This window comes from Acanthisitta chloris, unplaced genomic scaffold (assembly GCF_000695815.1).
Source record: "Acanthisitta chloris isolate BGI_N310 unplaced genomic scaffold, ASM69581v1 scaffold5937, whole genome shotgun sequence".
NCBI classification, from domain to species: Eukaryota; Metazoa; Chordata; class Aves; order Passeriformes; family Acanthisittidae; genus Acanthisitta; species Acanthisitta chloris.
The window spans coordinates 114,921-131,585 of NW_008680822.1; the positions used below are offsets into that span (position 1 = coordinate 114,921).

Genomic DNA, 16,665 nt, shown 5'->3' on the forward strand with positions numbered 1-16,665 from the left:
AGTCACCTGCAGCACAAGTCACCTCTAAGGCCAATGCTTGAATTTAATTTAGGATTAGTCAGCAGAAGGTGCCCGAATAGTATATTAACCCCAACTATGCAGACTCAAATATATCTCAGCGTTTGGCCAGACCAGATCTAAATTTCAGTTATAGCAATAGAGAGGGATATCAAGCCATTAGAGGTCACCTCAGGGGAGCTCTGAATCTGCTCAGAGGGTCTATTTTAGACACCCAGGATACCAAAATGCCTCAGTATGTCACCCACATGAGCTTGTCAACACTTTCCCTCTCATCTTGCTCTGATTTTAATAGTGGCCAATGACACTGTGCCCATTTGTACACATACAACAGACTTGCAGCAACTCACCGCACATTCCAGAACAGATTACAGTTATTTCTAAAAGCACAGTATGTTCTGCCTGTCTGTCATACACTGTTTCATACACTCTAAGTGCTTTGTGTATTGAGATTCTTAAATACACTGCATTGGTACATTTTATGCTAAGTTGAACATGGGCTTCCTAGGGAAAAGTGCATTAACTTACAAGTCCACGAGTATTGTTCAGACCATACAGTACTACTGAAGAGAACTATGAGAGGGAAGTGAGACAACCCCAACAGAGCAGAGCAAGGGAGTTACCTGGCAGTGCAGTGTGCTGGTGAGCATCTTCGGTGGGAAGCATCAGCAAGCACATCCAGAGAGTACAGAGGAGATAGTGGATTGAACTGGAAAGTCAAGAGATTTTATTTAAGAAAAGCGTTAAAAGAAATACTCTCCAGATACAGCTGCTCAGACCTATTCCCTACAGTTGTTCATACAGTATAAGACCTTTCTGACACCTCAAGGGGTGAGACAAGATGAGAACAGTCTCCCACTTCAGACAAAAGGCAGCACAAAGGGTGCAATAGCAAATCTCATAACCACCTTCCCACAACAGGCAGCATTAGCACACTCCCTCTTTCAACTCACATTATTAAAAATGCTGGCTGACTAAGAGCACAAAAGCTCTACCCCTGCATGCCATGAGCAAAAAGTCTGCTTCTCTTCCAGAAAGCCTCCTGTCTACCTTCACATTGTAGAGAGAAAAGTCACTTGATATGAATGATGCAAGCACATAACTTCCTACAGAGCAGTTCCTGTATTCCCTATGGTTGTATGTATCACTGAAACAGACCTCTAGAAGACTCAGGCTCATCAGGTTCAGTTCACACTGAGCTCCTAATTCATTGCACAGCAAGTGAACTGCTCCTTCCACTTCCACCCCCTCTCACAAGTTGTCTCTGCAAGCTGCTTAAACTAATTTCTGAAACACTGCATGGTCAGGCTTATCTGAAATCCTTTGTTAGACACACAGTAGGCAAATCCTGAAAGCATCAAACCTATGCAAGCTAGCTGGTTGTAGAAGATGCAAGCATCAGGGTTTTTAATGGTCAGGGCAGAAATGGAATAATCTGGTCAATCAATCCATGGAGCAAACTTTGGTTTAGACTGCTAGTTTCTCTGGGGTACCTGCATTACACTCCCATTCAGCATCTCCTCTTTACTTATCATTCACACCTCAAGCAGGAAATGTAATTTCCATCTGCTTTGCGAAGTGCTACACCAATCTCCAGATTGGTGATAAATACACTTCTCTTGTGTTACTAGGATTACTGATGCACTTTGAAATAAGGACAAATGAATAATCCACAACTGTAGCAGGACTCATCATACAAGCTATCTGCAACTCTAGAACTCAGTAATGGGCCTTTACTCTCAACCTTTCTGAGAAAGAAGATGCAACACAAAGCTGCTGCTATCAGGGAGCTTCTCCTTAAGTTGGACTGTTAGTTTACTGCCAGTGAAGTAACTCTGCAACTGCACAGTAGGGAATCACCAGGAACCCTCTGTAGATGTTTATTTAAGAAAAGCAAAAGTCATTCTGGTCATTTTAAAGCTTATGTAGTTACCACTCTTATCTGTAGAAATATAAGAGCAGTATGTGAAATGTTCTCATTAATGGAAAATACACAATTGCACAAAGGCCTGAAAATTATTTCTTGCCATATATATATATTTTAGTCACCTCAAGGGAAAAACAGATTTCAATGCTACTGCTCACCAACCATAAAACAAGTCGCAAAAGAATAGAAGGGAGTGTGCAGGGCTAGGAACACTGTCAGAACCCAACTGCCCCAATGGAAGATCCTCTTAGCTTTCAGCTATTAAGAACCTTAAGTAAAGAAGCCTCCTAAAACTGAAGCTATGGAAGACTTACTGGAGAACATAAAAGTGCACACACAAAAATTTTGGTTCAAGAATGCCTATTTCTCTTGCTTATCGCTCCTTACATTTTCCTGTTGCAGCTGCTATTTACCTACACAATTTAAGCCCATCATTTTTTCCCCTTCTCTGTTGAAGAGACTATCAGGTAGAAGCCTGAGCCAAACAAGGCAAAACAAAGCACTTAAAAAGAAAAATGTTCCAATTCTTATGGAATTTGAGCAGCCAAAGCTCCTCCTGTCTAGAGGCATTTTCCCTCCCACTCACTGTCAGAGAAGAAGGCCTACACTAACCTGCAACAGGGCGATAAACAAAAGGAGTTCCTGAGCTATTCAATTTAAATAGACAATATAATGTCTGAGCAGGGGCTTGTGTTCAAAGCCCAGAAGACATCAGTTAACAAAATGAGAAGGGACAGGGCTCCCTTACCTCATGCGCACAGGTCACAGTGTGTGGGAAATCAGAAGCCAGCACTGTGTTCTTTCTAGAGAGAAGAAAACCAAGAAAATAAAAAAGGAAGAGCAGAGTCAGCTTACCTGGTTGCGATCTCTCTTCCCCATGGATGGTAACCAAAAACTGGAAGGAGGCAGAGTCGAAAGGACAGGTGGGAGCAATGCCAAGGAACGAACAGAGCAGGGAAGAAAGGAGGGTTGGGGGTAGGAAGAGAAGGGGAAGGGAAGAACAAAGATGGAGGGAGAAGGAAAAAGATTAAACATCATCAGGACTCGTATTACAAACAACAAATTTCAGATGCAAGGAAGAAAACTAGGTATCAGCTGGGGAAGGCTGGACCCACTGCACTGCCATCAAGAGGTGCCATCCTTACCTACCCATTCCCCAACAAGAATAGCATTAGCAGGATGCCAAAGGACAGGCACCATGACTATTTCCCGTGCTGACTACAATTTAAATACACTAATTGGGGAAGGAGACAGAACACCAAAGAAAGAGAAAGCAATTTCGTGGCTGCCTTGTCAGTATCATTTCTGCAGTCTGGGTATGTGCCCATAGTGTGACTCCACACCAAAGCATTTAAAAAAACCTAACATACAGGGTTCAGTCTTCTCTTACTGTGCAAAAGATCTGCAGTTATTGCAATGGCACATTACAAGGGAGGAAAAATAAGAAGAAGCTGACTGTAAACAATAAGGCATTTGAGCAGTGTCCACACACTGAGACAGCCTTATAAGCAAAAGGGAAGCCAGCAATTGCAAATGAGAAGACAGAAGCCATCAGTAGACTACTGTTTCCCATTCCACAGGTTATGCCTAAGTTACCACCCAGCATTTCACTCCCTTCAGCCCCAGGAGGGACAGATCCTAGAGTTCTTCCTCCCATCACAAAGTTCTACAAAGGGCCTTACTCTTTCTGGCGTGGATCACTAACAATATGACCTAGCCTCTCGGTGCCCAGAGTGCTCATGGAGGTCTCCTGAAACACAAAGACAGGCAAAAGGTTGCAAACTCTCACACAGTGAGCAGACATAATAGTTTGCTGTTGCCAGTAAGAACACAGTCACCCTCTCCTTTTAGAGCCTAACTGACTGAACTAGTTAGAATGCCAGAAACCCCCTGTTTTATTTGTGAGGCTTGGTTTTTACCATTTTAGAGATTATATTTGCTTGCACAGGGGCACACCAAGGACTAGACCAGTACAAAGTATGCAGCATGAGGATGGAGTTAAGAACAAGGGAAATGGCTGAGAAGTGCTTCTTCCCAGGTTGCTGGGGTCAGCTGGGCCAGCAACAGGCTGAGAGACAAGACACTACACTGTTCCACTAACAGTGGGGATTCACCAAGCACAGATGAATGAAACAAGAAGCAAAAGCATGAAGCTTTTGCCCTTTCTGAAAGCAGCAATTCAGCAGCAGGAGCTCTAGCAGCTAAAGTAAAGGTAGATCTAGGAGAAAGGACTTGCTCTGGGAACATGTTGCTTCCTGCAAGACACTGCCCAGTGCATATACTTGATGCTGGCATATATGTATACGCACAGCCTGAAGCACCAGCTGTTCGTATCTGCATAGCAGCTCCAAGGAAGTAGAATACTTTGCAGTAAGGGTCTGAAGATGAAGGTGAAAGTCTTTCACAGGTAAGGTTCATTTGTGCCAGGTACATAGGCAAAACACACTCAAAGTTTGGGGGCAGTTGTAGCAGCAGGGGTGAAAGATGGGCTATTTGTTACAGCAGGAAAATTATCAACTTAAAGTGCCATAATGTTTAAATTTACGGTTTATTACTGTGTAAATTACAAGCTGTACTTTTGGTAATTAGCAGCTCGCTGGCGGGGAGCTCTGAATGAAACTCATTATTTATGATTACATTTCGAAAGAGATGGGGAAGGGGGAGCAGTGACCTCCGCTGCAAATGACAAAGATCCCTTTAAGGTGATGAAGATGAATTAAACAAGTAAATATTATCCTTCTCATTTGGATCATTAGAGGTGTGCTGACAGGCCCAGCCACTTGCAGGTAGCCTGAGGAACCCTACCCAAAGCCAGCCTCTTGCCAGCTGAGGGTTCATATTTTAAATGCTGGTTACAACTAAACAAGGTGAGTGGAAGCAAGAAGAGGCAAAAAAGGATCTTTCAAGTATGACTGAACAGAAGACAGCTGTTGCACTCCTCCAGACTCTGAGTCCCTTTAACACACCTTGCTAGCAGACTCTATAGGCAGTTAGCTCAGAACTTATGCCAGTATTTTCAAAAGCACAGAGCACATCCCAATAAAAAGAAAAGCCAAACACAGCCAACACCTTCAGTCTCAGAAACATAACAAACAGCAGCACTCAATGCCCCATGACATGGACCCAACTCGGTGTGTCCGTCTAAAAGAGAGAGGGATATCTGCAAAGTACTGCTTATTCTTTTAGAAAATGGACTAATATTGTTTCTTGTTTGCCCTACGTAAAATAAACCTAGTCAATGGCTTAGGGTAGCTTTGTCTGCATTACTGTATATATCCTTCTACTCTTCTGTCTCCCCACTAAAAATGCAACTGCTAAAACCACCTTCCTTTGTTGCCATTCATATCAGTCTGCTTCCACATCTAAAATTTGGTCTTCCTTCACCTTTGAGCCACCTCTCTGCCCTTGCAGTCTCAATGAGCATGCATAAGTCTCATGCCATCATCATTTTCCCCTACATTCTATCTAAATCTTCCTGATATTTATGTTCCCTGTCATTCATCTTCAGGCCTCCTCTCACACTGCTTTTAGCACTGATCAACTGTCTTTGCCACTCCAAACCTGACTTAAAATCCACTCAGTCACTCAATCAACTTCTGGCAGTCAGAGCAGTTAAACAAATCAAACAATACATGAAACAAAAAATGAACACGGCCACTTCTGGCAGAAAACAATTCACATGATATCTTAGAATAGTACTTCAGGACTGATCAGCATTGGAAATACAAAATGATCACCTTTCAAAAGGGCATACCTTGCCAACAAGCCTCCTCCGACCTTTTCGGAGGCAGCGGGCAGCAGCTCCTGGAAGGCGATTCAGACGAGCGTGAAATCCTGAAAACCAAACCCAGAGAAACTGAGCAATGAACACAGAAGATTATCCCTGACAAAACCACCAGGAAAAACAGTTCAGTAATCAAATCAGATCCTCTGTCTCTCATTTCTCAATCTACAAGATGTAAGTACACCAATTTATTCACAAATCAAATAAAATCTCTATTAAAAAAAACACTCAAGAATGTGGGCACTTCGTAGGGGTACTTCAGCAAACTCTCCTATAGTGCAGCCTCTTTTAATTGGATCATGAAAAAAACCAAGAGAGATTACCAATGCCAGTTTAAATGCAACACCTACAAACAGAAACTATTCTTGCCATCACATCAGAAGATCTCAAATACGTGGCCTTCCCTATGGACCTCACCTCTCTGAGCTGGCCGTGAGGGCAAAAGGAACGTGGAAACCGAGAGCTTGTCCAGGCCTGAGTCAATCCTCTCCACTTCAGATCGGTGATCAGCTCCCCACTTGGGAAGAAGGTTGGGGACGGTGAATCCTGGAACACATTCTCCTTCATAAAACCAATCACTTTGCTCATCATCTCCTAAAGAAACAGGATGGAATTAGCCACAAATAACATCAAAATACTACAACTAGGCATATATGGACGTGAAACAGCTGAAGTCTCATTACAAATTCCTTCCTGAAGTGCCTTATATTTGCATTCTGTTTCAATGATCCTCAGTGACTATGGGGCCTCACTAAATGCTTTAAACTATCCAACTCATCAGTCTACAGAATTTCCCTATAGAACAAAGCCGTCTTTATAGACCTGCCTAGGGCAGCTTTAGCACTCTGTTGCTACTGCATCTCATCAACCTTAGTTCAGTGTTGTGTGATGTCTTATGCAGAACTCTTTCTCTGAAGTAATTACTGTGACAGAGGTAGAGGCCAATCCTTTGGCACACGTTATAGGCTGTCACGAGAGAGACTTCACAAGAGAAGACCAGGTTCACAGAGTAAGCAAAAGGAGCATACTCACTGATGAGAAAGATCCCTAGTCTCCTATGACAGCAGCTAAGAGGAAAACAGGCAACTATCAGAAATGGTCACTCTCAGTTTAAGTACTACACATGCTGTGAGTCCTTCTCAATCAAAATTTCATAAAACCTGTCAGAACTACAAACACTCTGCAAAACTAAAGCAGCAGCAACAGAAGTCATGACCAAAATCTCCATAAAGCTGGGACACTGGAATTAATCCAGTTGCAGTCTAAAACTGAACTGCATCAGACACCATTCGTGGTAAACCTGTCTAGCCAGAAATTCTCTGAGAGCACATGAGCAGCATATGAAGAAAGCAGGAGGAGGGCAAAGAACCTTACACAGTAGCTTTTCAGCAGCCCAACTGACAAACAGTTCCATGTAATTACAAGGTACTTCATCTCGCCTTAAAAAACTAACACACCTGACTTAGGGAGAACTCTGATTTGCCTACCATTAAGTCTCAACTCAAGCATCCCCACTCACTCTCCTTTCCTCACCCAGTTAGATCATTCCTGACCGAAGTCCATTATGCCCAAGAGAAAGTGAAAAAACTCATCCTAGTACGAATGCTTCAATCTTGCACATAACAGAAGCAGCAACACACAAAACCAAGTCCAATCAGCAACAGGCAGGACAACCAGAACACTTCAGCCCAAAGCTCTGACATTATTTTTTATTTCTGATGTATCAGTTGGCCTACCATTTATATCTGAAAATATAAATATCCTGTCTCCACCTCATGGTAAATTAAAACTAAGTAATGTTGGACAGTTATCTTAGTGATCCAAAATATGATCTAAGTGATCACAATTTGTGCAAAACTATTCCTAGTTTTGTGTCTTTGAGCACAGTGCACTGTCATATCTCAAATCACTACTTCCACAAGACAAAATTTAACATCAGGATCACGTGCTAATATTGCAGTAATTTTCACTGTGAGAGATCCCAATGCATGTAACAAAACCAAAACAACCCCACACACACCTTAGACTTAAATTATAAACTAGGACCATTCTCTGCTCACAGAAGTGTGCTGGTATGTGTAATTGCAAAGACAACTTATTAGATTAGCAACAGCACAAATATTACATGATGCAACCTCAAAAGGAGGGAAAAATTACATTCATTTCAATACACTGCTATCTTAAATTTCCCATTGTTCAGTTTGAAATTGTACTAGAAAATTATTTCTGATCTGATAATCTGTGTCAAAAAAAAAATTGTGCTCTCTCCATCTCCCTGACATGGACAGCTGGGGTTTTTTATTTACTTTATGACTAGAAATTCTCAAAAAGAAAAAGAAAAAAAAGAGGAAAGGGAGCTATTTCTTATTTAGCCTCAAAGTGCCACAATATTTTTTAACCCTTTTAACATAACTGTAAGCTAAAACATCTTGGCCAGAAACTTATTATAATATAAACTGTTTGAATAGACAGAGGTCCAATGACTAGAATGTCAAACCTCTTCTAGTACCTAGACAGGGAAGGCTGTAATTGGATTTTATTAATTTATCTAAAGTCGTATATTCTACATGTTCTTATATACTGAGTATCCTACTTCAGGTAGTAGCCAAAGGTTAATATCTAAAACAGTGTATAAAACCAGGGCAAGTATATAGGGCAAGCATATAGACAAGTATATACATATATATAAATAAATATAATAGTCCTGAGTGTCTATGTGCCTACTACAACCTATTTCACACTTATTTCTGCCATACGCCCCATAAACTGGACACTGTGCTGTCATTAATAAATGGTTACACTTCACACTCAAAAATCCTAAGAAATCATTTCTACAACATTGAAAATACTGGGTTCAACTAAGGCAAACAAAAGCAAGGGAGGAACATGTATTTAAAGAAATAAAACCTATCACATATTACTGTCATCTTCTTAGCACAGTCTATTAGGTGACTTGTAAGTACTAAGTGATTTTTTTATTCCCACATCTTCTCTTCCTGCCCATAGAGAAAACAACTAACAGATTCAGGAACTAATGGTATGTAGACAAAATTAAAACACCTATAGAAAAAATCATAAGCTATGCTCTTTCAGTATGGAGAGCTCTCAAATTCCTCTTGTATTTCTGTGCCTATGCATAATAATAGCTTCTTATAATTCAAATATTATGGATTTTATATACTAAGTATTTCAGCAGCAAGAGTGTAGTGTTACCAACATTACACCTTTGTGGCCCTCAGCTCATTTCTTAACTTCTAGCCCCTCCCTGCCACTGGCTTCTCTCCCATACTTCCCTCTCTATCCTCTTCAAACATAGATCTTTCTTCATATTCGTAAAGAAAGGAAGAACAATTCCCTAGGAACACATGAGGAAAATCCCAGGACAGCTGTTACCTTGGCGGCCCTCATCATTGGTAAACAGGCCAGTATCACTGCTGCTGCATACACTGCTGGTTTCACTGGAACAAAAACAGGGAAAATAACATGGTTACAATTTGCAGGCACAAAATAAAAACCACTTTACTATATTCTACTAGTTCTCCAAGACCAAAATGCTTCACATGTCTCACAAGAATTGCATTTCAGATACAGGGCTGGCTCTAGAACTGTGAGAAACTGCTTTCTGTTAAAACCTAGCCATGCTGCATCACTTGAAAAAAAGAGTAAAATCTTTTATCTACTTCAGTTCTAAGTTATCAAAAAGTAATTGATACAATGGCATTTGCCTCAGGTACTAGAGAGTTAATAACCTAACTATGACACTGTCTGGAATACTCACCAGGAATTTAAGTGACAGTTAAAAACTCTGTCCTTGGGTCACTTAACAGCTACTGAAAAGCCTCTGAATTTTCTACTTCAGATTCCTTTTTCTCAAAAATGTTACACTGGCACACAAACCCCCTTCAAACTACAGCAATTTTTATTATTTTTTTTTGAGTGAAGAGCAGCTGGTTTGTTCACAACTTTTCAGCTAAACACCTAAGCACAGCACGACTTGCTGCTGCTGAATGCAGCCTTGGTACAGCACACTTTGCATTTGCTGAAGCAGTTAGATGAGCTTAATTCTTGAACAAAAGAATAAAGCCAGAAATTAACGTGTAGAAAGCCATTAATTGACTGTGAAGCTGGATGAATATTTGTAGCAGAAGTACATGCTCAAGTCAGTCCCAAGGATCTGATGGATTTAATGCTGATATTAAATCAATCCTTGGACACTTTGGGCAATACTTCCTCCAATTTAGCTTAGAGATACCAGGACAAGCAGAAACCACTCACTGCTCACTCCCTGAGCACTAAGAGATTACATGCGAACGTCAGGTATAACCTGGCACTAGCATCAACCTCTGATCAGGGCAGGCTGTTTGAAAGTATCCCTGGATTCATCTTTTCCAGGGAAATTGGATCATACTAGACACCAATACCAACTGGAAACCCTTTGATTCAAAAGCCTGAATGATGAGGGACCACAAAATATGCCACCCCAAAGAAGTGCAGGCACACAATAAAAACCCATCGTGTGAGCATATTATTGCTCTTAGGAAATGCACTCTAAAGCACAGCCAAGTCAACTCACTGTGCTGGATATCTACAAACTCTGCATCTTCATCACTGTATAAAGGCCATTTACACTGAAAGGATGAACAATCTGTACACCATCCCCACATTTCAGTACGTAAGTTAATATCCAATTCCAAATTAAACCATTACAAAGCTTGGCCATCCATTCACTCTCCCACATACAATTAAGGCCAGGGACTGAGAACCATGAGTTACATCATTTCATGCCTAGCTCTCCTACCAACTCCCTGTATGATCCTGGGTACATCTCTTAGAGTGTCTGCTCTCCCTTTCGCTACCTTGGATTAACAGACCTCACAAGCAACAGATGCGAGGATTGAGTGACTGTTTCATAGGAGTTTTAGCATCCTCAGAGGAAAGGTGTCTGAGAAAGGAAAAAGCACTGTCAAGATTCCATTCACGTACTAACAACACTTTAAACATCCCATTGCACCATGAGCTCTTTAGGTCCTAATAGATAAGCATCACTGCTAGTGCTTTACTGGAAAAGAACTTCCAGGGATCTCACCCTCTTCATCACCCCTTTTGCACTTCAGGGCTGAACACAAACTAGACTCCTACACAAGCCTTTCTGCAGGTCCAGTGAGCACTGATTAATGACCTCCACTTGCAAAGGAGGCTACTTACCTTAACCATGAAATAATGAATGCTATTGATCCGACAAGCTACTGCTATAGAGTGTTATTGATCACCCAATCTTTGGTTAAAACGGTCCTCATTTAGCAATTTCACTGTTGCAAACACCTGGAGCAAAGCATGCTTATAATTAAATAGTTTGGGGGAGTTAAAGTGAGAGGTGATGGACAGAGATCTCAGGTTTCCCCCATTTATTCTTTTGCCTGAGCTATTGTTTGTGTCAGGAGGGATATTGATTTTCTATAAAAATAAGAAAACAAGAGGCACCGAGGGGCTGCAGAAGGTCAGGCTGGGCTGGAGAAGGAGGGGAAGCTGAACACTCTGTCTTTGTCACTTGCCTTCCAAGAGAGAGGAATTTTTTCTTTATGGAGAGACTGGCCTCCAATTCATCAGCTTAGCCAGACCCTTGAATGCCACTGCAGGCTGTCATCAAAACAGCTCCCTTCCAAAGGGTAAAGCAACTTGACTGCACACTCAGGATGAGCAATAGTTACACTCTCAGGCCAGAATATTCTACTGGTTTTGGCTGGCATAGAGTTAAATTTTACTCTTAGTAGCTCTACGGTTCTATGTTTTGAATTTGTGACCAAAAGAGCATTGAAAACACAGATGTTTTAGCTACTGCTGAGCAACACTTAGGCAGCACCAAGGGCTGTCTGTTTCTCACACTGCCCTGCCAATGACTAGGCTGGGGGTGCACAAGAAAATGAGGGGACACTGCTGGACAGCTGACCCCAACTGACCAGAGGAACATCCCACACCACATGACATCATGCTTAGCAATTAAAGCTGGGAAAAATAAGGAGGAAGGAAGTTACATCGTTGGTCTTCCAAAAAACTGCTACAAATGATGGAGCTGTACATTCCTGGAGATGGCTGGACGTCTGCCTACTGATAGGAAGTAGCAAATTCCTTATTTTGCTTTGCTGCACTCATAGCTTTTGCTTTATCTACTAAACTGACTTGACCTCAACCCGTGAGTTTTCTCACTTTTGTTCTTCCATTTCTCTCCCTGATTGCACTGTAGGCAGTGAGCAGGCAGCTGTGTGGGGCTGACCTGCCTATCTGGGGTAAACCACAACAAATACATCAGTCAGTGAAGTCACACAGCACCAGCAGGTCAGTAGAACCCCGGGGTTGAAAAAGTCACATTAAGAGTTCTGGCACTTGAACATGGATGAGACAAACTGCACATCTTTCACTAGCAAGCACACCAAAGTGATTTTTCAGACAGCTCTTGTACTATGGTTTGCTCTGCCCTCCAACCAAACCAGACCATTCTGGAAGCACTCAGCTTAGACTAACAGCAGAAAGAACTTCTGCACTCAATATATAATTTGCCTTTGCTGCAGAGAATCTCAAAGCATTAAGGGACAGAAGGGCATGTTACTTCTAACAAGTCTTAGCAGTTAATTTTCACTTTTGTACAAACACACAAATAAATGACTACTTAAACTAATACCACATGCTTCCTCTGTTGTTTCCACAACTATTTATAGATTGTGCATTGAGTCGTGGCATTACCCAATTCAGAACCATCATCACTTCCTCATCATGTTCCTGCACATCATCCCTTCTCTCAATTGGTGTTCACCTTTTGCCATGCTGGGCAAACAATTTCAAAGATTTCATTTCATGCACACTTTGAATCACAATACTGCAGCACACCTTCCTCCAGGAAAAGACTGGATGGAGACCAACAAGGAAACTATCTCCTCATTAAGAATCCATATCCAAGACTTTCTCAGTGAATGGGACTTTATCGACTGAATACAGTAGGGTTTTGATCTGACTTAGGATAAGAAGCCTCCCAGAAAGCAGAGAAAATGTTTCAGCATTTAGAAATTCATTCCTGCATAACAAAGAAAAGCAAGTGTCAGTGGAGGGGAGGAAAACAAAAGTGGGGGGAAAATCAGTTCTGAATATACAACCTGGTTTGCTTAAAACACACGTTTTGTTTTGTGACACTTCCTGCTGTGGGAGGAGTGAACAGTGGTGGAATTAGTGTGAAAGTGTTTTGTAAATCACTGGATCACCACAGATTGCTCCCAAGTCCCACAGGCAGCATCAGTCACCTTTTCTCCCATCAGCCTGCGATGACAGTCACACCATCCGCTCTCCTAGGCATCCAATTTTCTTCTCCCTTCCGCAGGATATGCCCTTGTCATACATCTGTGCAAAGTACTTCTCTCACTGTACCAGAAATAAACAGCTAGAGCACAGTGGGAGTGAGGTAAGCACAGCCAGTTTCACTCTGCTGCTAGCAGCAAAGTGCTATATTTAGAGCAGCAGAGACCAAAGCATGATCCTTCACTTGCGTGAGGGATACTCTGCAGTGAAGAGGGTTGTATGCATTTCTCCCTCCAACTTTGACCCTCCCTAGTGAGTCATAGCACAGATCACACATGTGGTGTTGGAGGGGTCAAATATTCCAACCCCTAGCTTTCCAAAGAGAATCCCAAGGATTTGGCAGCAGATGGTAAGTGTCATTTGATGCATACACTTGCACAATAATTAGTTTGAGAGCAAGGGACAACTGAGACAGAACAAAGTGATCTCCCAGCGTGGTCCTCAAGTAACAGTCCAGACAAAGCTCTTTATTTACTCTTTCAAAGGCTGGCACAAATAAAGGCTGGATGAAAGCCTGCTGGTTTAAGTTCAAGTTTGACATGATGGAACAGACTCTGACTGGTGGAAAATAACTCAACAACCTCAAGGAACACTGTCCATCACTGCCACATCAAGTAAAGGGATCTCTCACCCCATCACCACTGACATGCAGCATTCAGGAGCTACTCAGCACATTCCTTTTCCTGGAATGCCAGCAAATAGTTCTGAAAAGATAAAAGTGCTTTTAACAACTAGCAGCAAAAAGGCATTCACAAGTCTCTTCTAAAGACCCGCTTTGCACCCACCTTTTAGCAAACAAAAGCCACCGTTAAGGAAATAAAAATGACCACATTTTTGCCACTTCCACCCTGTAACAGTCACATACCAGCCACACTGGCCCAGTAGAAGTGCAATAGTGGTCCCCTGGACCAGGACAATGAGGACTTATTACAAGCTAAGCTTTTCTCAGTGGTATTTTCTGGGACACTGAGAAGTTTGCACTTCCAGCTATTATCCACAAAGCCATAATAATGAAGTGCCACCAGTCCACTCTGACAAACTGCAGGAGCTGTCAGAACACTTAAATGAACCTTAACACGTGAACAATCACACTGGATCAAATCCACTGTCCTCTGTTTGACAGTGCCTTTTCTCAAGTGGATGCCTGAGAAAAGAACGTAAGAACAGGACAAATGCAGACTCCTCTGTATATTCCCCCAGCTTCTAGCAGTCAGCAGTTTAAGGACTCCCTGAACTGGATCGTCCATCTGGGCTGTAATGTTTAACAGCCCCTGATGAATGTATGTTTCACATCCCCCTTTTGAACATATTTAAATTTTTGACCTCCAAAATGCCCTGCAGTAGAGTTCCAAACCTCATGTTCCATGAAAAAGAATACTTTTGTTTTAAATGTTTCCTCAATGTCTGCTGCTTTTTACACAATGATAATTAGAAAATAAACAATCACATTTACTTTCTGTATGCCATTCATTAAGAAATCTCCTCCATTTGATTCTCAGCAGTTGCCTGTTCTCTAACCTGAAAAATCTCCTTGGACAAAAGCAGTTTTATAACCCCAAACCTTCTACATAACAAATAAAAGTCACATTCAAGGGAAAAACTTCCCTGGAGCGACACATAAATTCAGACCATTACATTTAAATGCCTCTTTTTAATCCCTTGTATGAGATTCTGCCACAAACTCTGGATATGAAGACAGGCCAGACTCCACTATTTGCACAGGCTTTTCCTGTAAGTAATCTAGATTTCCCTCAACTTCTTTATCATCTGACTACATTCTCCCCATAGCTAGCCTTTCAGGACCTTATTCCAGACCCAGAGCAGAGATGCAGAACTGCAAACAAGATGTTTAGAATGAGGTTTATGCAGCACCTAGCAGTAATGATGGGAGATGGGATCTGTTCTCTAATACTACTTATGGTAAATTCTGAAAACAAGAAACTGAGATCAGTTCACATCAATCACACAACACAAGTGCCAGAACTGGATTTACTCTCCAAACCACAGGCCACAAACATGCCACTTTGTAGCTGCAGTGCCACAGACATTTCAGAGGACTCCTTGTGTAACAGGAGCCAGAAATATCAGCTTGCCAACTTTTCAAGGAAATGTTTTGTGTCATCATACAGCATTGACAGGAAAGACTCGGAAACAATCTACAGTTTAGAAGTAGCTGAGATACTTCTTCCCTTCAAAAAGAGAGCAGCACTGAATCAGAACTTCTAAAAAGGCACAGGATTTACAAGCAGCTGAAAGCAAGGCAGGCATCTGACTAGCACAGAGAAGAAAGCGAGATCTCACCATTCCGACATGTTTTCATCTGAGCCCTGTTTCTGATCATCAGCTTCACACTCCATCCGCTCCTTCCTTCCCCCTTTGCTGAGGAAAGGCCTATTCTCTCCCGATTCACAAAGGCCATGACTGGATGATGTCCACGGGGCATTTTCTTTCCAGCGTGAAAGACGCTGTTTCTTGGCTGACTTGAACCTGCAGCCCCTCTCGTAGTTCCACTCTGACACCCTGAGCTTTTGCTGGAGACTGGCGGCCACCTCTGATGTCACACGTTTGACTTTCCGCCGGCGCCTGAGAGGGCGACAGGGTGCATTCTCTGTAAAGGAGTCTGACTCATGCCACAAGTGTTGCTTGCTCCTCAGGGTGGCACTAAGGGCTGGGTGTCGTTTGACCACTGCCATGTCATCAGAGTCACTGAAATTAGCTGTCAGCACCTCACAGCAGTCCTTGACAGCTTCGTCCAAGCTTGACTCGGAGGCCTCGCTATAGCAGCAGGCGTGCTCTGCCTGGTGCGCAAAGTCTGAGCGGCGCTTACGGCCGCGTCTCTTGCGAAGCTGACGCCGCTGCTGCCGCGGGCTCAGGGCCATCTCTTCCCATAGCTCATCCAGTTTGTTTTGCTCTGAAGTCTGCTCTAAGGCTGAGGCCAAGTCATGCACCAGTTCATCCATTGGCAACGCCTACTAAAAATGACAACAAACAATTAGCACTAAGCATAAACACCACTACCAGCACATCACTAAACTGTAGTACACCATAGCCCCTGTAACATTAACCAAGTTAGACACTTACTTCAGACTTGCCTGGGGGGACCCAGTGCAGGACAACTACTTCTTGGCCTAACCCTTCCTTTTGGCAAGGGTTAAATCCCTCTTCTAGCCACGGTGGCAGAGATCTCACTACTGCAGTGGTTGGGTGAAGTGCTCTGTGTCTGAAAAGGCCTTAAGGTTGCATCTTTTGTGCTGAAGCAGCATGCTCTATTACACATCTTAAGGGTACAAAAGCCTGCAACTAGTTTGCTGCCTGGCACTGGTATGCCACAGAGAAGGGGTAGCCCGCTCGACAAACAGATCGAGTCTTCCAAAAAGTAGACAAGCAGCAAAGCTGGGAGTAAAACAGACGGTAAAACAGGCAATTTGTAAGCCAGCATCACTTCAACAGCAAAACGAGGCGCACGGGCTGCTTAGAACAGAGTGTCCGAGGCCGAGCCCCAACTCCGATTGCCGAAAAATCCCATCCTTTCCGCCTCCGGGCTGTCAGCGCGACAACCCCGAGGTCCTGGGCACACCGCTCCCCTCACGGC

At 42.6% G+C, this 16,665-nt stretch overlaps 1 protein-coding gene across 2 annotated transcripts in view; it reads right to left on the minus strand.

Moving 5' to 3' along the window:
* GPATCH2L (G patch domain containing 2-like) overlaps positions 1–16,039 on the minus strand; it is a 30,331-nt gene extending 14,292 nt beyond the window's left edge. Inside the window, exons 1-7 of one of the 2 annotated variants that reach the window (XM_009077857.1) lie at positions 15,375–16,039; positions 9,123–9,187; positions 6,147–6,323; positions 5,700–5,779; positions 3,628–3,695; positions 2,694–2,748; positions 642–727 (exon numbers count right to left, since the gene is read on the minus strand). In XM_009077857.1, coding sequence (XP_009076105.1) covers positions 642–727; positions 2,694–2,748; positions 3,628–3,695; positions 5,700–5,779; positions 6,147–6,323; positions 9,123–9,187; positions 15,375–16,033 — 1,190 coding nt within the window. In that variant the 5' untranslated portion in view covers positions 16,034–16,039. Of the gene's footprint in view, positions 1–641; positions 728–2,693; positions 2,749–2,800; positions 2,841–3,627; positions 3,696–5,699; positions 5,780–6,146; positions 6,324–9,122; positions 9,188–15,374 lie in introns of both variants that reach the window. The other variant, XM_009077858.1, reaches the window with a different exon arrangement.
* Positions 16,040–16,665: the final 626 nt, after the last annotated feature.